Below are 21,973 nucleotides of genomic sequence, written 5' to 3' on the forward strand. Positions count from 1 at the left end.
AAGTCTGCTGTTGCTACAGGCCGGGCACTATATATATCTTTCTGACAGGAAACTGTCTCTGTCCCTTCAATTTAACCCCTCCCACTCTGGGCTAGTCTCAACTAACTATTAACCCTAACTCTCCCTACTGTCGGTCAAACTACAACATAGTCACTAATCACGCATATCACAATACACATTACAACAATACGCGTATGTTCAAGGAGGATTGGGGGCATTATGTCCATCTCCTTACAACCATTTATGTTGTCCGTTTTTTAAAAGCACAGCACACGGGCCCATCGTTGGTTTAAAAATGTTCTTTCTGCCCCGTCCATGAGACTCAGGGCAGATTTTAATTCTCATTTTTTTTTGCACATCAGACTCTGCCATTTAAATGTTATGGGAATCTGTTGAATGTCTTTTGTTTTAAATCCGTGTTTATTTCAGGGTTTCATCTGTTTTTCATTGTTAATCCCTTCACCCTCTAGAATCCTTTATAACGTAAAGACATACACAAAGCTAACACCAAAAGTGATAAAAGATTTACAGGGCAATAGTATTTTCCATAGTGATGGCCTCATTCTTTCCCTTCCTACCAGCAGAGTTCAGCACCCTGAACCTGCGCAATGGCGCCCCCCACTCCTCAGCGACTATCCCTTCTGGCCCTATCAATGGAAGGAAAAAACAAAAAATTATCTTAACAGCTAGTAATATACTGTATAGATAACTGACTACTATATTCTCCTTCTCAGATCTTATGTTGACTCGTAAGAGAAGGAACAAAGATTTATAATTTCAAATCCTAAAAAGTCATATGTCAGCTTAACAGATAATCACCAAAACCTATACAGCTAGATACCGTGGGTACGGAAAGTATTCAGACCCCTTTAAATTGTTCACTTTGTTTCATTGCAGCCATTTGGTAAATTCTAAAAAGTTAATTTTTTCTCATTAAAGTACACTCTGCACCCCATCTTGACTGAAGAAAAACAGAAATGTAGACGTTTTTGCAAATTTAATAAAAGAAAAACTGAAATATCACATGGTCATAAGTATTCAGACCCTTTGCTCAGTATTGAGTAGAAGCCCCGTTTTTGAGCTAGTACAGCCGTGAGTTGCCTTGGGAATGATGCAACAAGTTTTTCACACCTGGATTTGGGGATCATCTGCCATTCTTTCTTGCAGATCCTCTCCAGTTCCGTCAGGTTGGATGGTGAACGTTGGTGGACAGCCATTTTCAGGTCTCTCCAGAGATGCTCAATTGGGTTTAGGTCAGGTCTCTGGCTGGGCCAGTCAAGAATGGTCACAGAGTTGTTCTGAAGCCACTCCTTTGTTGTTTTAGCTGTGTGATTAGGGTCATTGTCTTGTTGGAAGGTGATCCTTCGGCCAAGTCTGAGGTCCAGAGCACTCTGGAAGAGGTTTTCATCCAGGATATCTCTGTACTTGGTTGCATTCATGTTTCCTTCAATTGCAACCAATCGTCCTGTCCCTGCAGCTGAAAAACACCCCCATAGCATGATGATGCTGCCACCACCATGTTTCACTGTTGGGATTGTATTGGGCAAGTGATGAGCAGTGCTTGGTTTTCTCCACACATACCGCTTAGAATTATCACCAAAAAGTTCTATCTTCATCTCATCAGACCAGAGAATTGTATTTCTCATAGTCTGAGAGTCCTTCATGTGTTTGTGAGCAAACTCTATGCGGGCTTTCATATGTCTTGCACTGAGGAGAGGCTTCCGTTGAGCCACTTTGCCATAAAGGTTCGACTGGTGGAGGGCTGCAGTGATAGTTGACTTTGTGGAACTTTCTCCCATCTCCCTACTGCATCTCTGGAGCACAGCCACAGTGATCTTGGGGTTCTTCTTTACCTCTGTCACCAAGGCATTTCTCCCACGATTGCTCAGTTTTTCTGGACGTCCAGGTCTAGGAAGCCTTCTGGTGGTCCCAAACTTCTTCCATTTAAGGATTATGGAGGCCACTGTTCTCTTAGGAACCTTGAGTAATGCAGAAATTCTTTTCTAACCTTGGCCGAATCTGTGCTTTGCCACAATTCTATCTCTGAGCTCCTTGGGCAGTTCCATTGAGCTCCTGATTCTCATTTGGTCTGACATGCACTGTGAGCTGTGAGGTCTTGTATATACAGGGGTGTGCCTTTCCAAATCAAGTCCTATCAGTTTAATTAAACACAACTGGACTCCAGTGAAGGAGTAGAACCATCTAAGGCTATGTGCCTACGATGCAGGAATGCTCAGGATTTTTTCCTGAGCATTTCTGCATCTCCCTGGCAAAAAAAACGCATGCGGATTGTACATGTTTTTTTCCTGCCAGGGACATGCGGATGTGAAGCGTTCTTCACATGCATTTCCGCATGCGGGTTGACAAGCGCTTTCCAAGCGATTTTAGCATCACTTGGAAAGTGCTTGTCAACTTGGTCACACTATATAAATCCATGCAAACGGCATGGATTTATATACTGTGACCTTAAAGAATGGTAAAAAAATAAATCTATGCTTACCTTCCGATGGCCCCCGGAGTCTTGCTTCGCTTCGTCCTGGCTTGCCGGCAGCTCGCGGTACACTACACTGAAGGACCTGCCTTCACATGACTATGACGTCCTTCAGTCCACCGCGAGCTGCCGGCAAGTGAAGACAAGCACACCGCGGGCCATCAGAAGGTAAATATATTTATTTTTTATTTTATTCTTTAACAGGTTCTATGGTACCCAGGTCCGGAGGAGAGTCTCCTCTCCTCCAAACCCGGGTACCATCCGCACATTGAAACGTTTGGATTCCGCATGTACAGATGCAGTGATGCGGAATCCAAGCGGTCCAATGCAAGTCAATGGCGGCGAAAACGCAGCGCTTCCGCAAAATAATTGGTAGTGCTCCGTTTTTTTCCGCAATGATAACCCGCAGCGGAAATTTCCGCAGCATGTGCACATCACATGCGGATTATCATTGGGGAACATGGCAGGCCTTCTACCATGCTTTTTTGAAGCGTTTCTGCAGCGTTTTTGCCGCTGCGGAAACGCTTAAAAAACGCATCTTGGGCACACAGCCTAAAGGAGGATCACAAGGAAATGGACAGCATGTGAGTTAAATATGAGTGTCTGAGCAAAGGGTCTGAATACTTATGACCATGTGATATTTCAGTTTTTCTTTTTAAATAAATTTGCAAAAATTTCTACATTTCTGTTTTGAGTGTACTTTAATGAGAAAACAAAAATGAACTTTTTAGAATTTACCAAATAGCTGCAATGAAACAACGTGAAAAATTTAAAGGGGTCTGAATACTTTCCGTACCCACTGTAAGCAGGGTTAACCATAGGTATCACAAATGTATAGGAATGAATACCTTGTGGTAGGCTCCATGTAGCACCGGTATACCCGTATGCTAAATTCATCGATCAGAACTGTCAGCATGTGGGGAGAGAGCTAGCATAGAACTTAGTATCCTGTAGCAGACTCTCCAAACTGTATCTTATCTCATTGGAGAGGGGGCAGAGGCTTATAGACAGATCATACAGAAATCAGATACTGATCCACATAACTTATATTTGTAACATAATATGCACCACTACGATTTTAAGTGGGACTAGTGGTCAATGCATAGAAGAAGATGATTTGCAACTGTTTGACAGATTTAGTACATGTGAGGAATGCTGGAAAAACAACGAACATACTTGCTCATCACTATTACTTAGCTTATTTGTAATATTGAAGCCACTTGGTAAGGCCCCTATTTTGCAGAGAGGATGTGCTCTCAGGGATTCTCTGATTTCTATTATGCCTGAATATTTTTAACATTTTGTGATTTTCAAACTTTTAATTCATGTCCTTAAACCAGAGAGCTATATCACACAATATAGTTTAATAAATTACTTTTCCCATATGTTTACTTTTACGTCAGCATAATTTTTGCAACATTATTTGTGTTTGTTAGGAAGTTATAAGGGATAAAAGGTGATCAGCAATTTCTCGGTTTTCCAGCAAAATTTACAAAACCAATTTTTTTTTCCTTAGGGACCACATCACATCTGAAGTGGCTTTGAGGGGCCTATGGGACAGCATATACTCCAAAGTGACACCTTTTTAAAAACTACACCCCTCAAAGTGCTCAAAACCACATTCAATAAGTTTATTAACTTTTTCCCACACAAATGATGCTTTAGCCCCAAATATAGGCTTTTTACAAGGGTAACAGGATAAAATGGACCTTGCAATTTTTCCTGACTACTCCAATGCCCCATATGTGGTGGAAAGCTACTGTTTGGGTGCTTGGAAGGTAAGGACCACCATTTGCCTTTTTGGAGCGCAAAATTGGCCAGAATAGATAGCGGATGCATTGTCACATTTGAAGAGCCCCTGACATGCCTAAACAGCAGAAACCTCCACAAGTGACCCCATTTTGGAAACTTCCTCTCTCGAGAAATTCATCTAAGGGTGTAGTGAGCATTTTTAAACCTCAGGTGATTCACAGAATTATGTCATTAGGCTGATTAAATGGAAAATTACCATTTTTTTCCACTAAAATGTTGCTTTGGCCCAAAGTTTTGGAATTTTCGGAAGGGGAATGGGAGAAATTGCATAATTGCATTGTAATGTTTGTTTTCTGCTGAGTATGCCAATACGCTATTAATTATGTGGTCGAAAACTACTTTTGAAGCACAGTGCTAAGCTCAGAAGGGAAGAAGCGCCATATTGGAGTTCTGATTTTGCTGGAGTGGTTTGAGGGTGCCATGTCGCATTGGCAGAGCCCCTGAGGTGACTGAACAGTGGAACCCTTCCATAAGTGACCCCATTTTACGAACTATACTGTTCCGCAATCAATTCATATTGACACTACATGTGCCTCGCAGAATTTTATACCGTTGGGCGGTGAAGAAAGAATAATTCCATTTTTACCAGTAAAATGTTGTTTTAGCCCCAAGTTTTACATTTTTATAAGGGCTAATAGGGAAAAATCTTAGTTTGTTGTGCAAACCCCTAATAAGTGACCCCCATTTTACAAATTATACCTCTCAATGAATTTGTCTAGGGGTGCAGTGATCATATCGACTCCCCGTGCGTGTCACAGAATTTAATACCATTGGGCGGTTAAGAAAAAAAGAATTACATTTCTACCTCAAACATTTTGCTATAGCCCCAGATTTTACATTTTCACATGTGGAAATGGGTCAAAATGGCACCAAAATTTGTCATACAATTTCTGCTGGATGTGGAAATACCCCATATGTGGCTGTACAGTACTGGTTATCCACACGGCGAGTTTCTGTAGAGACCGAGCGCTATTTGCCTCCTGATTTTCGTAGAATAGTTTGCAGACTTCGTATACAGATCCCCTAAGTGCTAGAAGAAAAGAATCCCATCCCCCTTTTTAGTGACCCCATTTTTTAAATTCTACCCCTCTGGGAATTTATTTACTGGTGTTTAATGACCATTTTGACTCCATGGGTGTTTTCTAGAAACAAGCAGCAGTGGATGTTGCTGAGTGAAAATTTCAAATCTGCTATTGTAGTGCCCAGTACATTGTAGTGCCCATTATGTTGTAGTCACAGTGCGTTATGCCCAGCTTGTGCTTCTGGAGACATGGACCCTATAAATTAGGCAGGCTCTCATCACTACAGAAATACCAAACGTGAATGCTAACTTCCCCTTTAGGTACACTGTTGGGCTCAGAAGGGAGAGGGACATTTGCATTTGAGAGCACTGGATTTGGTTTTTTTTTTGGGGGGGGGGGGGTGAGGAGCCATTTTGCATTTTCAGAATCTTTGTCCTACCAGTAATGGGGAAGCTCCCTATATTTCCATTGACAGATAACGGACCTGAGTGGGGACTTGCTTTTTTTATGGATTGAGTTGAAGCTTTCTTTTATTGGGAACATTTTACTTAACGTTTGGGATCACAATTATCTGGCACTCTTGCGCTGAGAACTTACATCGGGCTTTCTATCTAAATCTCCAAATGACGTGATTTAGGTGAAACCCTCGAGGGATCCATTCACTATAATGAGGCAGCAGAGTTACTCTGGACTCCGTCTGGCCTCTGTTCAGCATTGTCCTTCTCGGAAGTGCACAAAACTGTGGCCGACCGCGCTTTTATGCACGCCTAAAAATATGGACACCACCGGATTACAGTGCAAACTGTGTCCACAGTGTCTCTGTACGCATCATTATAAGGAATCTTCCGCCGGGGGTTTAGTCTGAATCATATATTTCATATATTTACACGGAAACCCCAATGTAAGTGCTCAGCGTAGAGCGCAGAATAAATGTGAGCCAAGCCTTACTGCGATCTTTGGGAGGCAGAATGAACAAATCAATAGGTCAAGAATTGGTTTTATTTATTTTTTACACTGTTCCTCGTGTGGTATAAGTGATTAGACAGATTTATTATTCGGGTTGGTGAGGTTACAGCGATACCAGATTTTATAGGGGTTTTTTGTGTGTGTTTTGGCTGCTATCACACACTAAAGTTTTTCTTTTCTTTTGTAAAAAAAAAAAAATTTTGCATAGCCATATTGTGAGAACTATACTTTTTTCTATATTTCTGCTGACAGTCATGTGAGGGCTTGTTTTTTGAGGGACGTTTTTATTGGTAGCATTTTCGGGCACATAATAATTTTTTGGTCACTTTCTATTCCGATTTTTGGGAGGCAGGATGAACAAAAAACAGCAATTCAGGAATTTGTGTTGTTTTTTTTTTTTTGTTTTTTTTTTTAAATGCTGTTTTTCTTGTAATAAGACTGCTATTTTCTTCGGGTCAGTACCATTACAGCGATAACACATCATTTTTTTATGTTTTGGCGCTTTTACATAATAAAAAACATTTTTTAGAAAAATGAATTGTTTTTGCATCGCTGTATTCTGAGAGCTATAACTTTATTTTTCCACTGATGAAGCTGTATGGTGGCATAGCTTTTTGCCTCACTTTATATTTTTTTACGATGTTCACTGAAGGGTTTAATTAGTGTGACAGTTTTATAGGTTGGGTCGTTCCGGACATGGCCATACAAAATGTGTACTTTTTTTGTTTTTTACATAAATCTATATATTTTAGTATAATATTTTCTTTGATTATTTATATATAATTATTATTATTTATTTATTTTTTTACTATTTTGTTTAAACTTTTTTTTTTTTTTTTTACTTTTCTCTTTAGTCCCTCTATGAGACTTTAACTTTCATTACTCGAATCGCTGCACTGACAGCTTGCCTCTTAGACCAACCATGCTCTGAGCCTCGGAGGTTCTCATGATGACCTCAGGCCCTCACGATGATGTTGCAGGGGCGCTAATTGGAAGATACAGGGAGCCTCATCCTTCTCCTAGCGTCCTAAATGTTGCTATCAATATCGATTGCGGTATTTAGTTGCCTAAATGGCCCCGGACGATGTGGGCACCGCTCCTGGCATTGACAGCTGGGCTCCCAGCAGTGATCGCACAGGTACTGCTCCTGTGCCTGCACAATCACTGTGCTGTAAGTTCACGTCATATTTCATGAACCACTATTTGACGTAAACTTGCGTCAAAGGTTGTGAAGGGGTTAAGGATCAATATAATTTTTTTATGTTTGCTTATATAGCGCTATCATATTCTGCAGCGCTTTACATACATTATTATCACTGTTCCCATCGGGGCTCACAATCTAAATTCTCTATTAGTTTGTCTTTGAAGTGTGGGAGGAAACCGGAGAACCCGGACGAAACACGGGGAGAACATACAAACTCCTTGCAGATGTTGTCCTTGGTGGGATTTGAACCCAGGACTGCAACGCTGCAACGCTAACCACTGAGCCACTGTGCTGCCCCATAAAAGAATGGAGGGATAAAAAATATGTTCAGATCTATGACCTCCTTCTTAACGTTTTAAAAATAGGTGAGAAAAAAAGGTTGCAATACAGATGACACCTGAGAGAACGGTCTGTTTTAGGTTAGGGACAGGCAGCCGTAGATTCTGTTATTCGACAGCCGCCTGACGCTAGACTAAAACAGACTGTTGTTTCTTTCAGGTGTCCGCTGTATTGCATCCATGTTTTCCAGCAATAAGGAGAACATGCAGGCTGATGTATTGTCAGATCGCACTAGGATGGAAAATGAGCTTATTTTTATGAGATAATTTTGCATCAACCTTACAGTTCCTCAGCAGCAGTTTCATCAATGACTGACACCAAATTCAGAAATTCTCCTCTCTGGGTCATGGTAGGGGAAGCACCCTGGGCCATAAACCACTTACTATAGAGTCGCTAACATAAAACTGACCATACACACAAGATAGCTGATATGTTCATTCTGCAGATTTCCATCTCGTCTGATTTCGTCATACATATGTACGCTTGGCTTCATGTGAAAGAAAGGAGAAAGCCATGGACATACTTCTGACAATGGCTTGTCTTGCCTAAAAGTAAAAAGGTGTTGAAATTCCAACTGCTCAATCCTTCTTTCTCTCGATATAATCTATCAAAAGTCCCCCATTCACATCAGATGGTTGGCCAATCCTGCCAAAATTGGTGGGTTCAACCAACATTGGTCCAATTTATATGGTGATGTTAACAAGAATACAGCAATGAGTCAGCTTGCCGGTGATCCTAATCTGTCACGCGCTTTAAAAATTATTTTTTCTTACATTTTACACTGGAATACCATTGCAGCTTAGTCATATGGTGTCACTAAGTTTTTCTTAAAGTCTTGAGCATTTGTAGGTTTTTGGCAAGTACTCAGCTATAGATGAATAGACGTCTTTTCTTAACTTGACTATAAAATTGACATTCTGAAATGTTAAACATAAAACAAAACCCTATGTCTGAGGGATGCCTCAACAGACCAAAGATTTAAGCAGATGAAATAAAACCAACTTATACGTTTCGCTGATTATGGTGAATCAGTAACCAGTAGGCTCCCATGGTAAGAATACCTAGCTGTTAAGCATTTATAGATAGCTAGATTTTTTTTTTTTTACTGGATGGCTTGACATTGTATTGAATTTGTATCATGACAAACTGTGTACCTTAACTCAATTGTAGAAAGGATAGTGTGTATTTTATCACAGCTCTGTGTCTTCTTTTCTTTTCAAATATAAGTAAATATAGCTAGTCGGACATATATTTATCTAAATTTGACGAATTAAAAAAACAAACAAACCCTCCCTAGGTATCTTTTAAAGAACTCCCCTCTACAGAAGGATTCAGGCCTGAGCTTCTAGGTTGTAAGATCCAGCATCCCACAAATTTCCAAAACAGCATTTGTGGTCAGATTGTGATATCTCACACTATTGTCTAAATGAACGCTATATGCACCATTAAACAGCGGTTACAGCAGTAAAGGCCACCATTGCGACCTTAAAGGTTTGCGCAAAAATGCCTTTTTTTTTTTTTTTTTTACCTTGCTAGGTTTATTGGAAAAGAGTGCAGCCACCTGTCACCCTAAGTATGTTCAGTAATTGACTTCAGAAATTAGCATAAATTATAGTGGAAATCTTCTCCGGGTCATAGTTGGCATAGATTTTTGTTTTTGATGCATGAGCTGCCTAAAATTAAATTTGTTGAGACACGAGCCTCCTAATCACAAGAGCACTGGGTAAAATATATCAAGTCTGGTTTATGAAACTGTAGTATTATTGGGGCTGTCTTCTATCATTAGGATAATCAATAATTCGATTGGTGGTGCCCCATTGATCGCCTGCTGTTAGCTCAGCAGCCAGATGTAAATATTGAACAGAAGTGAACAGCACAGCTCAATTACATGTGTAATGGCCGCTGCAAACTGCACATCAGCTCCTTTTCATTTGATTTGCAGGATTTTCCCTTGTTTACTAGACAGTGGCATTGTCTTTACATTTACAAATCCTGCAATAAATATTTGTGTTATTGGGGTAAAAGTGGGAATGTATTTGTGACGTGTAAAGGAAATGATGCATGGTTTCCTAGGAGACTTATAGGCCATGCAATGCTCCTCTGGGAAATTAATTGCCTCTTCAGAGAGTAGCTCTACTGCTACCTATTGCAAGTAGCACTCCTAAATGTCAATGTGAAGCCTTTAACGAGCCTTGCCACATGACTTGGGATAAAAGCCAAACCAGAATCTGCTTGTAGACATGCATGCATACATACATGCATTTAGTTGGAGATATATACATACATACATATATATCTCCAAGTAAATCAAACTTCTGTGAAATCAATAGATGGAAATTATTGGCAATTATCAAGACCCACTCAATAAAGGAATGGTTCTGCTGGTGGGGACCACAGACCACATCTCCGTACCAATGCTTTCTGGCTGATGTTTTGGTCACTTTTGAATGTTGGTTGTGCTTTCACACTCGTGGTAGCATGAGACTTACTCTACAACCCACAGAAGTTGCTCAGGTAGTGCAGCTCATCCAGGATGGCACATCAATGCGAGCTGTGGCAAGAAGGTTTGCTGTGTCTGTCAGCGTAGTGTCCAGACGCTGGAGGCGCTTCCAGGAGACAGGCCAGTACACCAGGAGACGTGGAGGGGGCCGTAGGAGGGCAACAACCCAGCAGCAGGACCGCTACCTCCGCCTTTGTGCAAGGAGGAACAGGTGGCGCACTGCCAGAGCCCTGCAAAATGACCTCCAGCAGGCCACAAATGTGCATGTGTCTGCACAAACTGTTAGAAACCGACTCCATGAGGGTGGTATGAGGGCCCGACGTCCACAGATGAGGGTTGTGCTCACAGCCCAACACCTTGCAGATGCTTGGCATTTGCCACAGAACACCAGGATTGGCAAAGTCGCCACTAGCACCCTGTGCCCTTCATAGATGAAAGCAGGTTTACACTGAGCACATGTGACAGACGTGATGGAGTGAAGAGCGATCTGCTGCCTGCAACATCCTTCAGCATGACCGGTTTGGCAGTGGGTCAGTAATGGTGTGTGGTGGCATTTCTTTGGAGGGCTGCACAGCCCTCCATGTGCTCGCCAGAGGTAGCCTGACTGCCATTAGGTACCGAGATGAGATCCTCAGACCCCTTGTGAGACCATATGCTGGTGCAGGACAATGCCAGACCTCATGTGGCTGGAGTGTGTCAGCAGTTCATGCAAGATGAAGGCATTGAAGCAATGGACTGGCCCACCCATTCCCCAGACCTGAATCCCATTGAGCACATCTGGGACATCATGTCTCGCTCCATCCACCAACGTCACGTTGCAGCACAGACTGTCCAGGAGTTGGCGAATGCTTTAGTCCAGTTTTGGGAGGAGGTCCCACAGAAGACCATCCGTAACCTCATCAGGAGCATGCCCAGGCTTTGTAGGGAGGTCATACAGGCACGTGGAGGCCACACACAATACTGAGCCTCATTTTGACTTGTTTTAAAGACATTACATCAAAGTTGGATCAGCCTGTAGTGTGTTTTTCCACTTTAATTTTGGGGGTGACTCCAAATCCAGGCCTCCATTGGTTAATAAATTTGATTTCCATTGATGATTTTTGTGTGATTTTGTTGTCGGCATATTCAACTTTGTACAGAACAAAGTATTCAATGAGAATATTTCATTCATTCAGATCTAGGATGTGTTATTTGAGTGTTCCCTTTATTTTTTTTGAGCAGCGTATATGTGTGTGTGTGTGTGTGTGTGTGTGTGTGTGTGTGTGTGTGTGTATGTGTATGTGTGTATCCAAATCTGAATTTTTTTTTTTTTTTTTTTTTTGTTGAAGTGCTACTTTAGTAAATTACAAAAAAAAAAGATTTTTTTGCATTTTTATCTTCATTAGTTAATTTTTTATAGCTTTCTAAAGTTTTGAAGGTCTGAATTTTGGCCTTGTATGAGGTTACATTTTTTATCATATCTCGGGTTATAAATAAGGTAGAGATGGGAGAGGCATCGTTTTGTTTAGAACGGCAAAGACTTTAACTTGATATGTCACAAGATTATGTTTGTTGATATTTTTGTTTTTGAGGATTCAAATTCAAAATTTTGATGCACAATTTTGAAAAACAATATGTTATAAAATGTTCAAAAACATGTTACTGGTGTTCTTGGTTACATTTTTACAAGGATTCAAGTTGGGCTCTTCTTGGGATCATATTTTTAAATGTGATTTTTCTAAATACAGTCTCATCTTAATTATATGTTTAATACTAAAGTAAAAGCAATATTAAATATTTAAATGTGTATCAATTTTTTGTTTTTATTATTACAAAACTAGAGTTGTCCGTTTTCAAGTTTATAACCCCTTCATGCCGCAGCCCTTTTCCGTTTTTACACTGTCGTTTTTTTTTGCTCCCCTTCTCAGAGACATAGCTTTTTTTTTTTTTTTTTTCGTCAATATGGCCATGTGAGGGCTTGTTTTTTGCTGGACGAGTTGTACTTTTGAATGACACCATTGGTTTTACCATATTGTGTAATGGAAAGAGGGATTCCACCTGCGGCTGTTAGGGGCACAAGACAGCTGTACAGATCAGCTGTCATGTGCCCGGAAAGATGCGGGCTCAGCGCCGGAGCCCGCCCCAAAGGGGAAGACACGACATATACAGCGCATGTCGTGAAGGGGTTAAACATAGAATAGAAGTTAAATCATCAAGCTTTAAAATAAAACAAAATGAACTAGTCTGAACAATTAATAGTAAGTCTTTACACTGAGCTTTTATCATCAATTTGTCCCTTCTACTGGGCGAGATGTAATCATGTCCACAATCTCTTTGATTCAAAAGGAAAAAGGCCATTGTTAGTAAGAGTATGCATGGCCGTTATGGTGCTTGGGGCCACCTGAGTTAATATCTGATTTTGTTTCTTTTTACATCTTTTATAAGTTGCATATGACTTTTTTTTTTTTTTTTACATATAGAACCGAGCTGTGGGAAGACCTAAAGGTAAACTTTCCACTTCTCCTGCCGTGAAGTTATCTGCTAACAGGACCAGTGCTGGAGCACGCAGAAGACGGACACGATGCCGGAAATGTGAAGCATGCCTGCGCACAGAATGTGGGGAATGTCACTTTTGCAAAGACATGAAGAAGTTTGGGGGACCAGGACGGATGAAACAGTCATGTATCATGCGGCAATGTATAGCTGTAAGTAATCCTTTATCAAAAGATTTGGATATGTGTATTGTAGTTTTTTTTTTATATTTTATAGGACAATTTGTTTCAATACACAATTCTAAACCTTTTTATAGTTTAAAAATGCATCTAGCTGCTGAACAAGAGAAAACACAAAACAATGGATAGATTCGCAGTTGTGGGTGGTTCAAACACAAAGATTTGTGTGACTGTGCAGCTTCATTGCCAATCACTGTGCAGGTTAGGCTCTGTTCATATCACTTTTGAGAAATATTACTGCCTCAAATACATCAGACCGGAGGCTCAAAGTGTACTGGTGATGGAAAATGCTAACATACCACTTTATGGGCGTACAGTATCCTATATTGCCCATAGGTGTCTATCAGGGACTGATAGTGAAGGGCCCTTGTGCAGGACTTGCTACCTCCCACCAGGCCCACTTAGATATCCTGTGCACATTTTCATGCATGCTCGCATTATACACACCTATATAAAATGAGCACATGCTAATACGTTACTTGTACATTATGCATGTGTACACCGTACAAAGTACAAACAAGCACATAAACCTAGAAAAAATGTGCTTGTACAGATAACACATGCATTTACACAATGAACATGTGCATCACAAAAATGTAAGACGACCAGACGATTGTATTGTTCATTCACACTTAACAGCCAAACCTGTTTTCCTTGGGACAAGCTGTAGTGTTTATAAGTGCCATTTTGCTAAACCTATATCTAAGCGTTACAATTGTATAAATATTTTTATGGGTTTAATATATATATCAGTACAGACCAAAAGTTTGGACACACCTTCTCATTTAAAGATTTTTCTGTATTTTCGCGACTATGAAAATTGTACATTCACACTGAAGGCATCAAAACTATGAATTAACACATGTGGAATTATATACGTAACAAAAGTGTGAAACAACTGAAAATATGTCTTATATTCTAGGTTCTTCAAAGTAGCCACCTTTTGCTTTGATGACTGCTTTTCACACTCTTGGCATTCTCTTGATGAGCTTCAAGAGGTAGTCACCGGAAATGGTTTTCACTTCACAGGTGTGCCCTGTCAGGTTTAATAAGTGGGATTTCTTGCCTTATAAATGGGGTTGGGACCATCAGTTGTGTTGTGCAGAAGTCTGGTGGATACACAGCTGATAGTCCTACTGAATAGACTGTTAGCTGCTTTTTTCTTGCCATAATACAAATTCTAAGTAAAGAAAAACGAGTGGCCCTCCGTACTTTAAGAAATGAAGGTCAGTCAGTCCGAAAAATTGGGCAAACTTTGAATGTGTCCCCAAGTGCAGTTGCAAAAACCATCAAGCGCTACAAAGAAACTCGCTCACATGAGGACCGCCCCAGGAAAGGAAGACCAAGAGTCACCTCTGCTTCTGAGGAGAAGTTTATCCGAGTCACCAGCCTCCGAAATCACAGGTTAACAGCAGCTCAGATTAGAGACCAGGTCAATGCCACACAGAGTTCTAGCAGCAGACACATCTCTACAACAACTGTTAAGAGGAGACTCTGTGCAGCAGGCCTTCATGGTAAAATATCTGCTAGGAAACCACTGCTAAGGACAGGCAACAAGCAGAAGAGACTTGTGCTTTGGTCTGATGAGTCCAAATTTGAGATCTTTGGTTCCAACCACCGTGTCTTTGTGCGACGCAGAAAAGGTGAACGGGTGGACTCTACATGCCTGGTTCCTACTGTGAAGCATGGAGGAAGAGGTGTGATGGTGTGGGGGTGCTTTGCTGGTGACACTGTTGGGGATTTATTCAAAATTGAAGGCATACTGAACCAGCATGGCTACCACAGCATCTTGCAGCGGCATGCTATTCCATCCGGTTTGCGTTTAGTTGGACCATCATTTATTTTTCAACAGTACAATGACCCCAAACACACCTCCAGGCTGTGTAAGGGCTATTTGACCAAGAAGGAGAGTGATGGGGTGCTACACCAGATGACCTGGCCTCCACAGTCACCAGACCTGAACCCAATCGAGATGGTTTGGGGTGAGCTGGACCGCAGAGTGAAGGCAAAAGGGCCAGCAAGTGCTAAGCATCTCTGAGAACTCCTTCAAGATTGTTGGAAGACCATTTCCGGTGACTACCTCTTGAAACTCATCAAGAGAATGCCAAGAGTGTGCAAAGCAGTCATCAAAGCAAAAGGTGGCTACTTTGAAGAACCTAGAATATAAGACATATTTTCAGTTGTTTCACACTATTTTGTTAAGTATATAATTCCACATGTGTTAATTCATAGTTTTGATGCCTTCAGTGTGAATGTACAATTTTCATAGTCGCGAAAATACAGAAAAATCTTTAAATGAGAAGGTGTGTCCAAACTTTTGGTCTGTAATATCTATCTATCTATCTATCTATCTATCTATCTCTATATATATATATATATATATATATATATATATATATATATATATATATATATATATCTATATATATATATATATATCATTATTTGTGCCATGTACCAATTACCAAAAATAATCTGTTTACTGTGTTATACAGGTTGTTAGGATTACAGGGATGACAAATATTTTGTTGCTATTTGCTGATTTGTGATGTTTGTTTTTAAAAGTTGTATTGGAGGGAATCTGACCGTCACTCAAGCTGCCCAAACCCTGCACAACATGAGTCAGATCCTGGCTGCACGATTGCAGCCAGTTATGTTTTTGTCCTGAAATGCTTTTCAGAGAAAACATACTGTGAAAATCTGACCAATGACCATAAAAAGGAGTCTAGATGTGTCTGATGCAGTTTCAGGACGGATTCTCCCTACTCCAATACCTACCTCCCAATATAGAGACGAGTTGCTCCCATGTGTTCACTGGAGTAGACCTGTCAATCAACTGGAGTTGGGGTATGGAGAATCCGGCAAGGAATTGCATCGGGCTCATCTAGTCTCTCCTAATGGACTCCGGACGGATTTTAAACAGTTTTCTATTGAATTCTGGAATATTAATAGTGCAATTGTGCAGCCAGGCTCTGATTTATGCTGCTCACTGTTTGGACAGCATGAATCTAGTGACAGTTCTTCTTTAACCCTAGAACGCATACCTGGGGCCTCGCAGGCCCGCCCAGTTAATTGTTTTCTATTTTCTGCAAGATTACTTTAGTTAGAATTTTGAAACTCTAGGTATTCCTCAGGTATATAGTTGTTTGTCATTTTTTGTTTGAGTTATTCCATGTTATTTGCACACGGGCCTAAAAGGCCCCAGGTATGTGAAAATGTAGATTTTTATGCTCATGCGTTCTAGGGTTAAAGGGGTTTTCTGGGCTGTAGACAAGTTTTATGCTGTCATTCTATGTGCACACTGTCACGATTTCCCTCTATTTACCAGCACGAATGGCCAAATTGCATACTTGTGATATCTCAGTGAAGCAGATGAGAATCTAGTCAGCATGTGATCACATAATGACTAGATTCTCATACACTTCGTTGAAAGATCACAAGATGAATAGATTCTCTGCTTCCCTGGGAGATCACATGACTATTATATTTTCATCCGTTTCTTTGAAAGATCACGTACCGACTAGGGTTTCACTTCTCCAAGAGGAAAAGATGAGAATTTAGTTGGCACATGATTGCAAGTATGCAAATTGCATACTTGAGTTGGGAATAAATACGATTCCTGACAGTGTGGAAATTTGTCAAGAGGCTGGCAAATCCTTTTTAATTTTTGATTATTAAAAAATATATATATAAAATATTTTTTTTTTTTTTATTATTTAAAATTACTATAAAAAAAATAAAGACTTATTTTATTCCTACTTGGCCTGTAATACAGTTTATATCTTTAGGGCTCACTCACATGTTTGTATAACTTGGACAAGTGCTATCCGATTTTTATTTTTTTTTTTTATCGGCTAGCACTCGGACAATGTTATTCAATGAGGCAGTCAGAGGGACGATTTTTTTTTCACTGACAGAATCTGGCTGAAAAAAATCACAGCATTTCCTTCTGTATTCAGCAGAGTGCGAGAAAAAAATCGGATTGACATCTGAGTTTTACGAATACATTGCAGTTCTGTAAAATGGGAAATTGTAAATGGTCCTGTAAAATAATGATTAATAACTGCTGAGTAAAAAAACAGATTGCGTACAGATGACAAGTGAGAAAAAAAATCGTCCCACTCTCCTGGATCAGAATGAGGCCAATCATTTTATTTATTTTTTTTAATGCCCAGCCTTAGGCAGAGAAAATCTTCATACTTAGTAAGCAACAGGAAGCGCTGCTGCCTAACATGCTAGAGGCTCTGAGTTTGAATCCTGGGGAAGATCATACGTCAAGAAAAGCTAATGACTTTATATCTAGTTAATAAGTTATTTAATGAGCGTAGACAGATGCTGGGGGCCCATCACCCAATGTCATCAGTTAGAGGAAGATGGAGGAAACGCCAAGAACACATCAGTGTCCTGACTGAGCAACATGAGCTCGACTGGGCCTCATACCCCCATTGAGTGCTGTGCAGCTGAAACTACCGCAAATGTGGTATGTGCACCCATGGATCTTTTTTTTTTTTTTCCCCCCTAATTGTATGTCTCTGTGTAGAATATCATCTACAGTACCATAAAGCTAAGAATTAAAGGTTTTCCAAGATTTACAAATTTGACATGTGCAAATGTGGGCTCTTATGTGATGTGAACAGACGTTATCCAAGATCTTCATTTCTAGGCTGACCGAAATCGTAATAGTGAACAATTATCAGTCATTCTGTTCTACAGCTCAGACTTGTGCGCCTGTGTGAACATTACCTTTTGGAGATTCCAGTTTTCTTGTCTTTTTTTTTGTATTAGGAGTTAATACTAGGTTCATGTCTTTGCACTAGGGCAAAGAAAAACCTTTACAAAAATCATAACAATGAACAGGAAATATTAGTTAAGTGACGACAACGTCAATAAACCTATAGTAAATTTCTCGCTTTGTGCTTTAAAGAAGACACACAGGAGAGCGTATTTCTCATATGATATGCAAGGGGTCAGACGTTGATGATTATTTTTTTTTAATTAGGCTTGTATTAGACACATACAGCCCTTCAAATGTAACAAAGTTTTATGCTTTGCATTTGGTTTTCCATCAGCCTGTTTTGCCTCATACTGCCGTTTGTTTGGTGTGTGGAGAAGCGGGGAAGGAGGACTGTGTGGAAGGTCAAGAAGCAAAATTTAATGTCATGCTGATGGAATGCTCCATCTGTAACGAAATTATCCACCCAGGTTGCCTTAAGGTAAGTCAGATTGGTGTGACAATATATTCAATGTCATGGATAGCCATAGTAGTCAGTACATGAAGAGATGTTAGCAGCAGGAAAAATTATGGATTAGTAGTCACATTATAAAATATTTGCTTAGTAAAAATCCTGTATTATTGACGTCTGCTTTCTGCCAGCAGTTTTTATACACATGGCAGAGTTCCACATTTAATGGTTTAGCTTTCTGTGGCTATAATTAGTTTTAATGCAAGTGCCAACATCTAGTCCGCTGCTTCAACTTATCAAAACCAAAGACAGAATAATACATAATTATGACTTCTGCCATACGAAAGGACCTTTTTAATGCAGAAAATGACTGTGCCCGTCTAAAGTGGTTTTCCATTGTTTAGTTGAGTTGGACGATTGAAGCTTCACTCAACATCAGTTAGAATACAATTTACAAATCAGAATCCCTTAGATTGTTTTGGATTTTTTTGTGATTAAAAACATATGCCCCTTTTTTTGCTCCCTTTTTTTTTTGACTTCTCTAAGGATAAGTTTCCACAATGAGTATTTAGTGTATTCTTTATGCTGCAGATTTTCTGCAAAAATGAACTAAATAAGGTTATGTGCATTTTCATTTTTTTTTTACTTGTTTTTTTTTCAGCTGCAGTTTTTGTCTGTTATTAGTATGTCATGTTTTGAATAAAACAGTTTTAATTCCTGTTACTTGTCTTTCTTATTGACGTTTTATCAAAGATATGTGCGGATTACAGAATGCACATGCGTTTTTTAGCTGTGGAATTTTTTTCATCTCATTCAAGATTATGGGGAAAATCGTCTACTAAAACGCCTAACATGTTGAAGATTTCAAAAACTCACTGCATGTGGGTCAGTGTCCACAGCGTAGAAAAAAACAAAACAGTTGATTGGGTTTATAGAAATTTTGTGCCCACTTAGCTGAAACTGTAATATGCTGCATTTTTTGTGCAGAGAAAATACGCAGTATCAAAAATGCACCAAATACTCATCATGGGAACTTAGCCTAAAAGGGTTGCTACACTTTGAGTGTTCTGAATCATTCGCGTTGGCATCACAGAGATTTACATCACAAAATTTAAATTTTCTAGTTGCATAACATGTAATATTTTAACTAACACAGATTAATATGCATGTCTCATTTAGGAATGCTTTCCTTATACGCCTAGTGATCTCAGGGTCTTGGGTGAGCGAGGTCTCCTATGTAATGGCAAATATGAAAGCTACCCTGATGTTGATCCTTTAACCCTCAGTAAACGCCCCTGTAATGAGATCATTATATTGCTTTCATGTATGCCATTAACCTAATCTTTATAGCAAGTCAGTAACAGACTGACCATGCTGTAGACCAGGGGTCTCAAACTCAGCTGGGTATATGGGCCGCACACGGAAAAACATTTAATTTGGGGTGGGGGGGGGCGCATTATTTGCAGGACAAAGTGACATTTTTAGTGATACCATTTTTTTTTTCCTATACACCTTTGAACTGGTCCCCATCCAAGTCCTCCGCCCCCTACTACTCACAGGTTCCCTCCCCCCTCCCCCCCCATATTGCGCACAGGTCACCCGCTCCCAATACTGCGCACAGGTCACCCGCTCCCAATACTGCGCACAGGTCACCCGCTCCCAATACTGTGCACAGGTCACCCGCTCCCAATACTGCGCACAGGTCACCCGCTCCCAATACTGCGCACAGGTCACCCGCTCCCAATACTGCGCACAGGTCACCCGCTCCCAATACTGCGCACAGGTCACCCGCTCCCAATACTGCGCACAGGTCACCCGCTCCCAATACTGCGCACAGGTCACCCGCTCCCAATACTGCGCACAGGTCACCCGCTCCCAATACTGCGCACAGGTCACCCCCCCCCAATACTGCGCACAGGTCACCCTCCCCCAATACTACGCACAGGTCACCCTCCCCCAATACTGCGCACAGGTCACCCCCCCAATACTGCGCACAGGTCACCCCCCCCCCCAATACTGCGCACAGGTCACCCCCCCCCAATACTGCGCACAGGTCACCCCCCCAATACTGCGCACAGGTCACCCCCCCAATACTGCGCACAGGTCACCCCCCCCCTCCAATACTGCACACCGGCCACCCCCCCCCAATACTGCGCACAGGTCACCCCCCCCAATACTGCGCACAGGTCACCCCCCCCAATACTGCGCACAGGTCACCCCCCCCCCCCCCCAATACAGCACACAGGTCACCCCCTCCCAATACTGCGCACAGGTCACCCGCTCCCAATACTGCGCACAGGTCACCCGCTCCCAATACTGCGCACAGGTCACCCGCTCCCAATACTGCGCACAGGTCACCCGCTCCCAATACTGCGCACAGGTCACCCGCTCCCAATACTGCGCACAGGTCACCCGCTCCCAATACTGCGCACAGGTCACCCTCCCCCAATACTGCGCACAGGTCACCCTCCCCCAATACTGCGCACAGGTCACCCTCCCCCAATACTGCGCACAGGTCACCCCCCCAATACTGCGCACAGGTCACCCCCCCCCCCCCCAATACTGCGCACAGGTCACCCCCCCCCAATACTGCGCACAGGTCACCCCCCCAATACTGCGCACAGGTCACCCCCCCCCCTCCAATACTGCACACCGGCCACCCCCCCCCAATACTGCGCACAGGTCACCCCCCCCAATACTGCGCACAGGTCACCCCCCCCAATACTGCGCACAGGTCACCCCCCCCCCCCAATACAGCACACAGGTCACCCCCTCCCAATACTGCACACAGGTCACCCCCCCCAATACTGCGCACAGGTCACCCCCCCCAATACGGCGCACAGGTCACCCCCCCCAATACGGCGCACAGGTCACCCCCCCAATACTGCGCACAGGTCACCCCCCCAATACTGCGCACAGGTCACCCCCCCCCAATACTGCGCACAGGTCACCCCCCCCCCCAATACTGCGCACAGGTCACCCCCCCCAATACTGCGCACAGGTCACCCCCCCAATACTGCGCACAGGTCACCCCCCCCCCCCTCCAATACTGCACACCGGCCACCCCCCCTCCAATACTGCACACCGGCCACCCCCCCTCCAATACTGCGCACAGGTCACCCCCCCCCCAGTACTGCGCACAGGTCACCCCCCCCCCAATACAGCACACAGGTCACCCCCTCCCAATACTGCGCACAGGTCACCCCCCCCCCAATACTGCGCACAGGTCACCCCCCCCCAATACTGCGCACAGGTCACCCCCCCCCAATACGGCGCACAGGTCACCCCCCCCAATACGGCGCACAGGTCACCCCCCCAATACGGCGCACAGGTCACCCCCCCAATACTGCGCACAGGTCACCCCCCTAATACTGCGCACAGGTCACACCCCCCCCCAATACTGCGCACAGGTCACCCCCCCCCCCAATACTGCGCACAGGTCACCCCCCCAATACTGCGCACAGGTCACCCCCCCCCTCCAATACTGCACACCGGCCACCCCCCCTCCAATACTGCACACCGGCCACCCCCCCTCCAATACTGCGCACAGGTCACCCCCCCCCAGTACTGCGCACAGGTCACCCCCCCAATACTGCGCACAGGTCACCCCCCCAATACTGCGCACAGGTCACCCCCCCCCCAATACTGCGCACAGGTCACCCCCTCCCAATACTGCGCACAGGTCACCCCCTCCCAATACTGCGCACAGGTCACCCCCCCAATACGGCGCACAGGTCACCCCCCC

General features: G+C 42.5%; 1 protein-coding gene across 8 annotated transcripts in view; it reads left to right on the forward strand.

Annotated features, from left to right (window-relative positions):
• KDM2B (lysine demethylase 2B) overlaps positions 1 to 21,973 on the forward strand; it is a 195,011-nt gene that overhangs the window by 131,841 nt on the left and 41,197 nt on the right. For all 8 annotated transcript variants that reach the window (XM_073676278.1, XM_073676279.1, XM_073676280.1 and 5 more), the window contains 2 exons: positions 12,794 to 13,018; positions 18,115 to 18,258. In XM_073676278.1, coding sequence (XP_073532379.1) covers positions 12,794 to 13,018; positions 18,115 to 18,258 — 369 coding nt within the window. The remainder of the gene's footprint in view (positions 1 to 12,793; positions 13,019 to 18,114; positions 18,259 to 21,973) is intronic.

Source organism: Phyllobates terribilis, unplaced genomic scaffold (genome assembly GCF_046119375.1).
Source record: "Phyllobates terribilis strain yellow unplaced genomic scaffold, ASM4611937v1 Scaffold_1__5_contigs__length_1240528914, whole genome shotgun sequence".
Lineage (NCBI taxonomy): Eukaryota > Metazoa > Chordata > Amphibia > Anura > Dendrobatidae > Phyllobates > Phyllobates terribilis.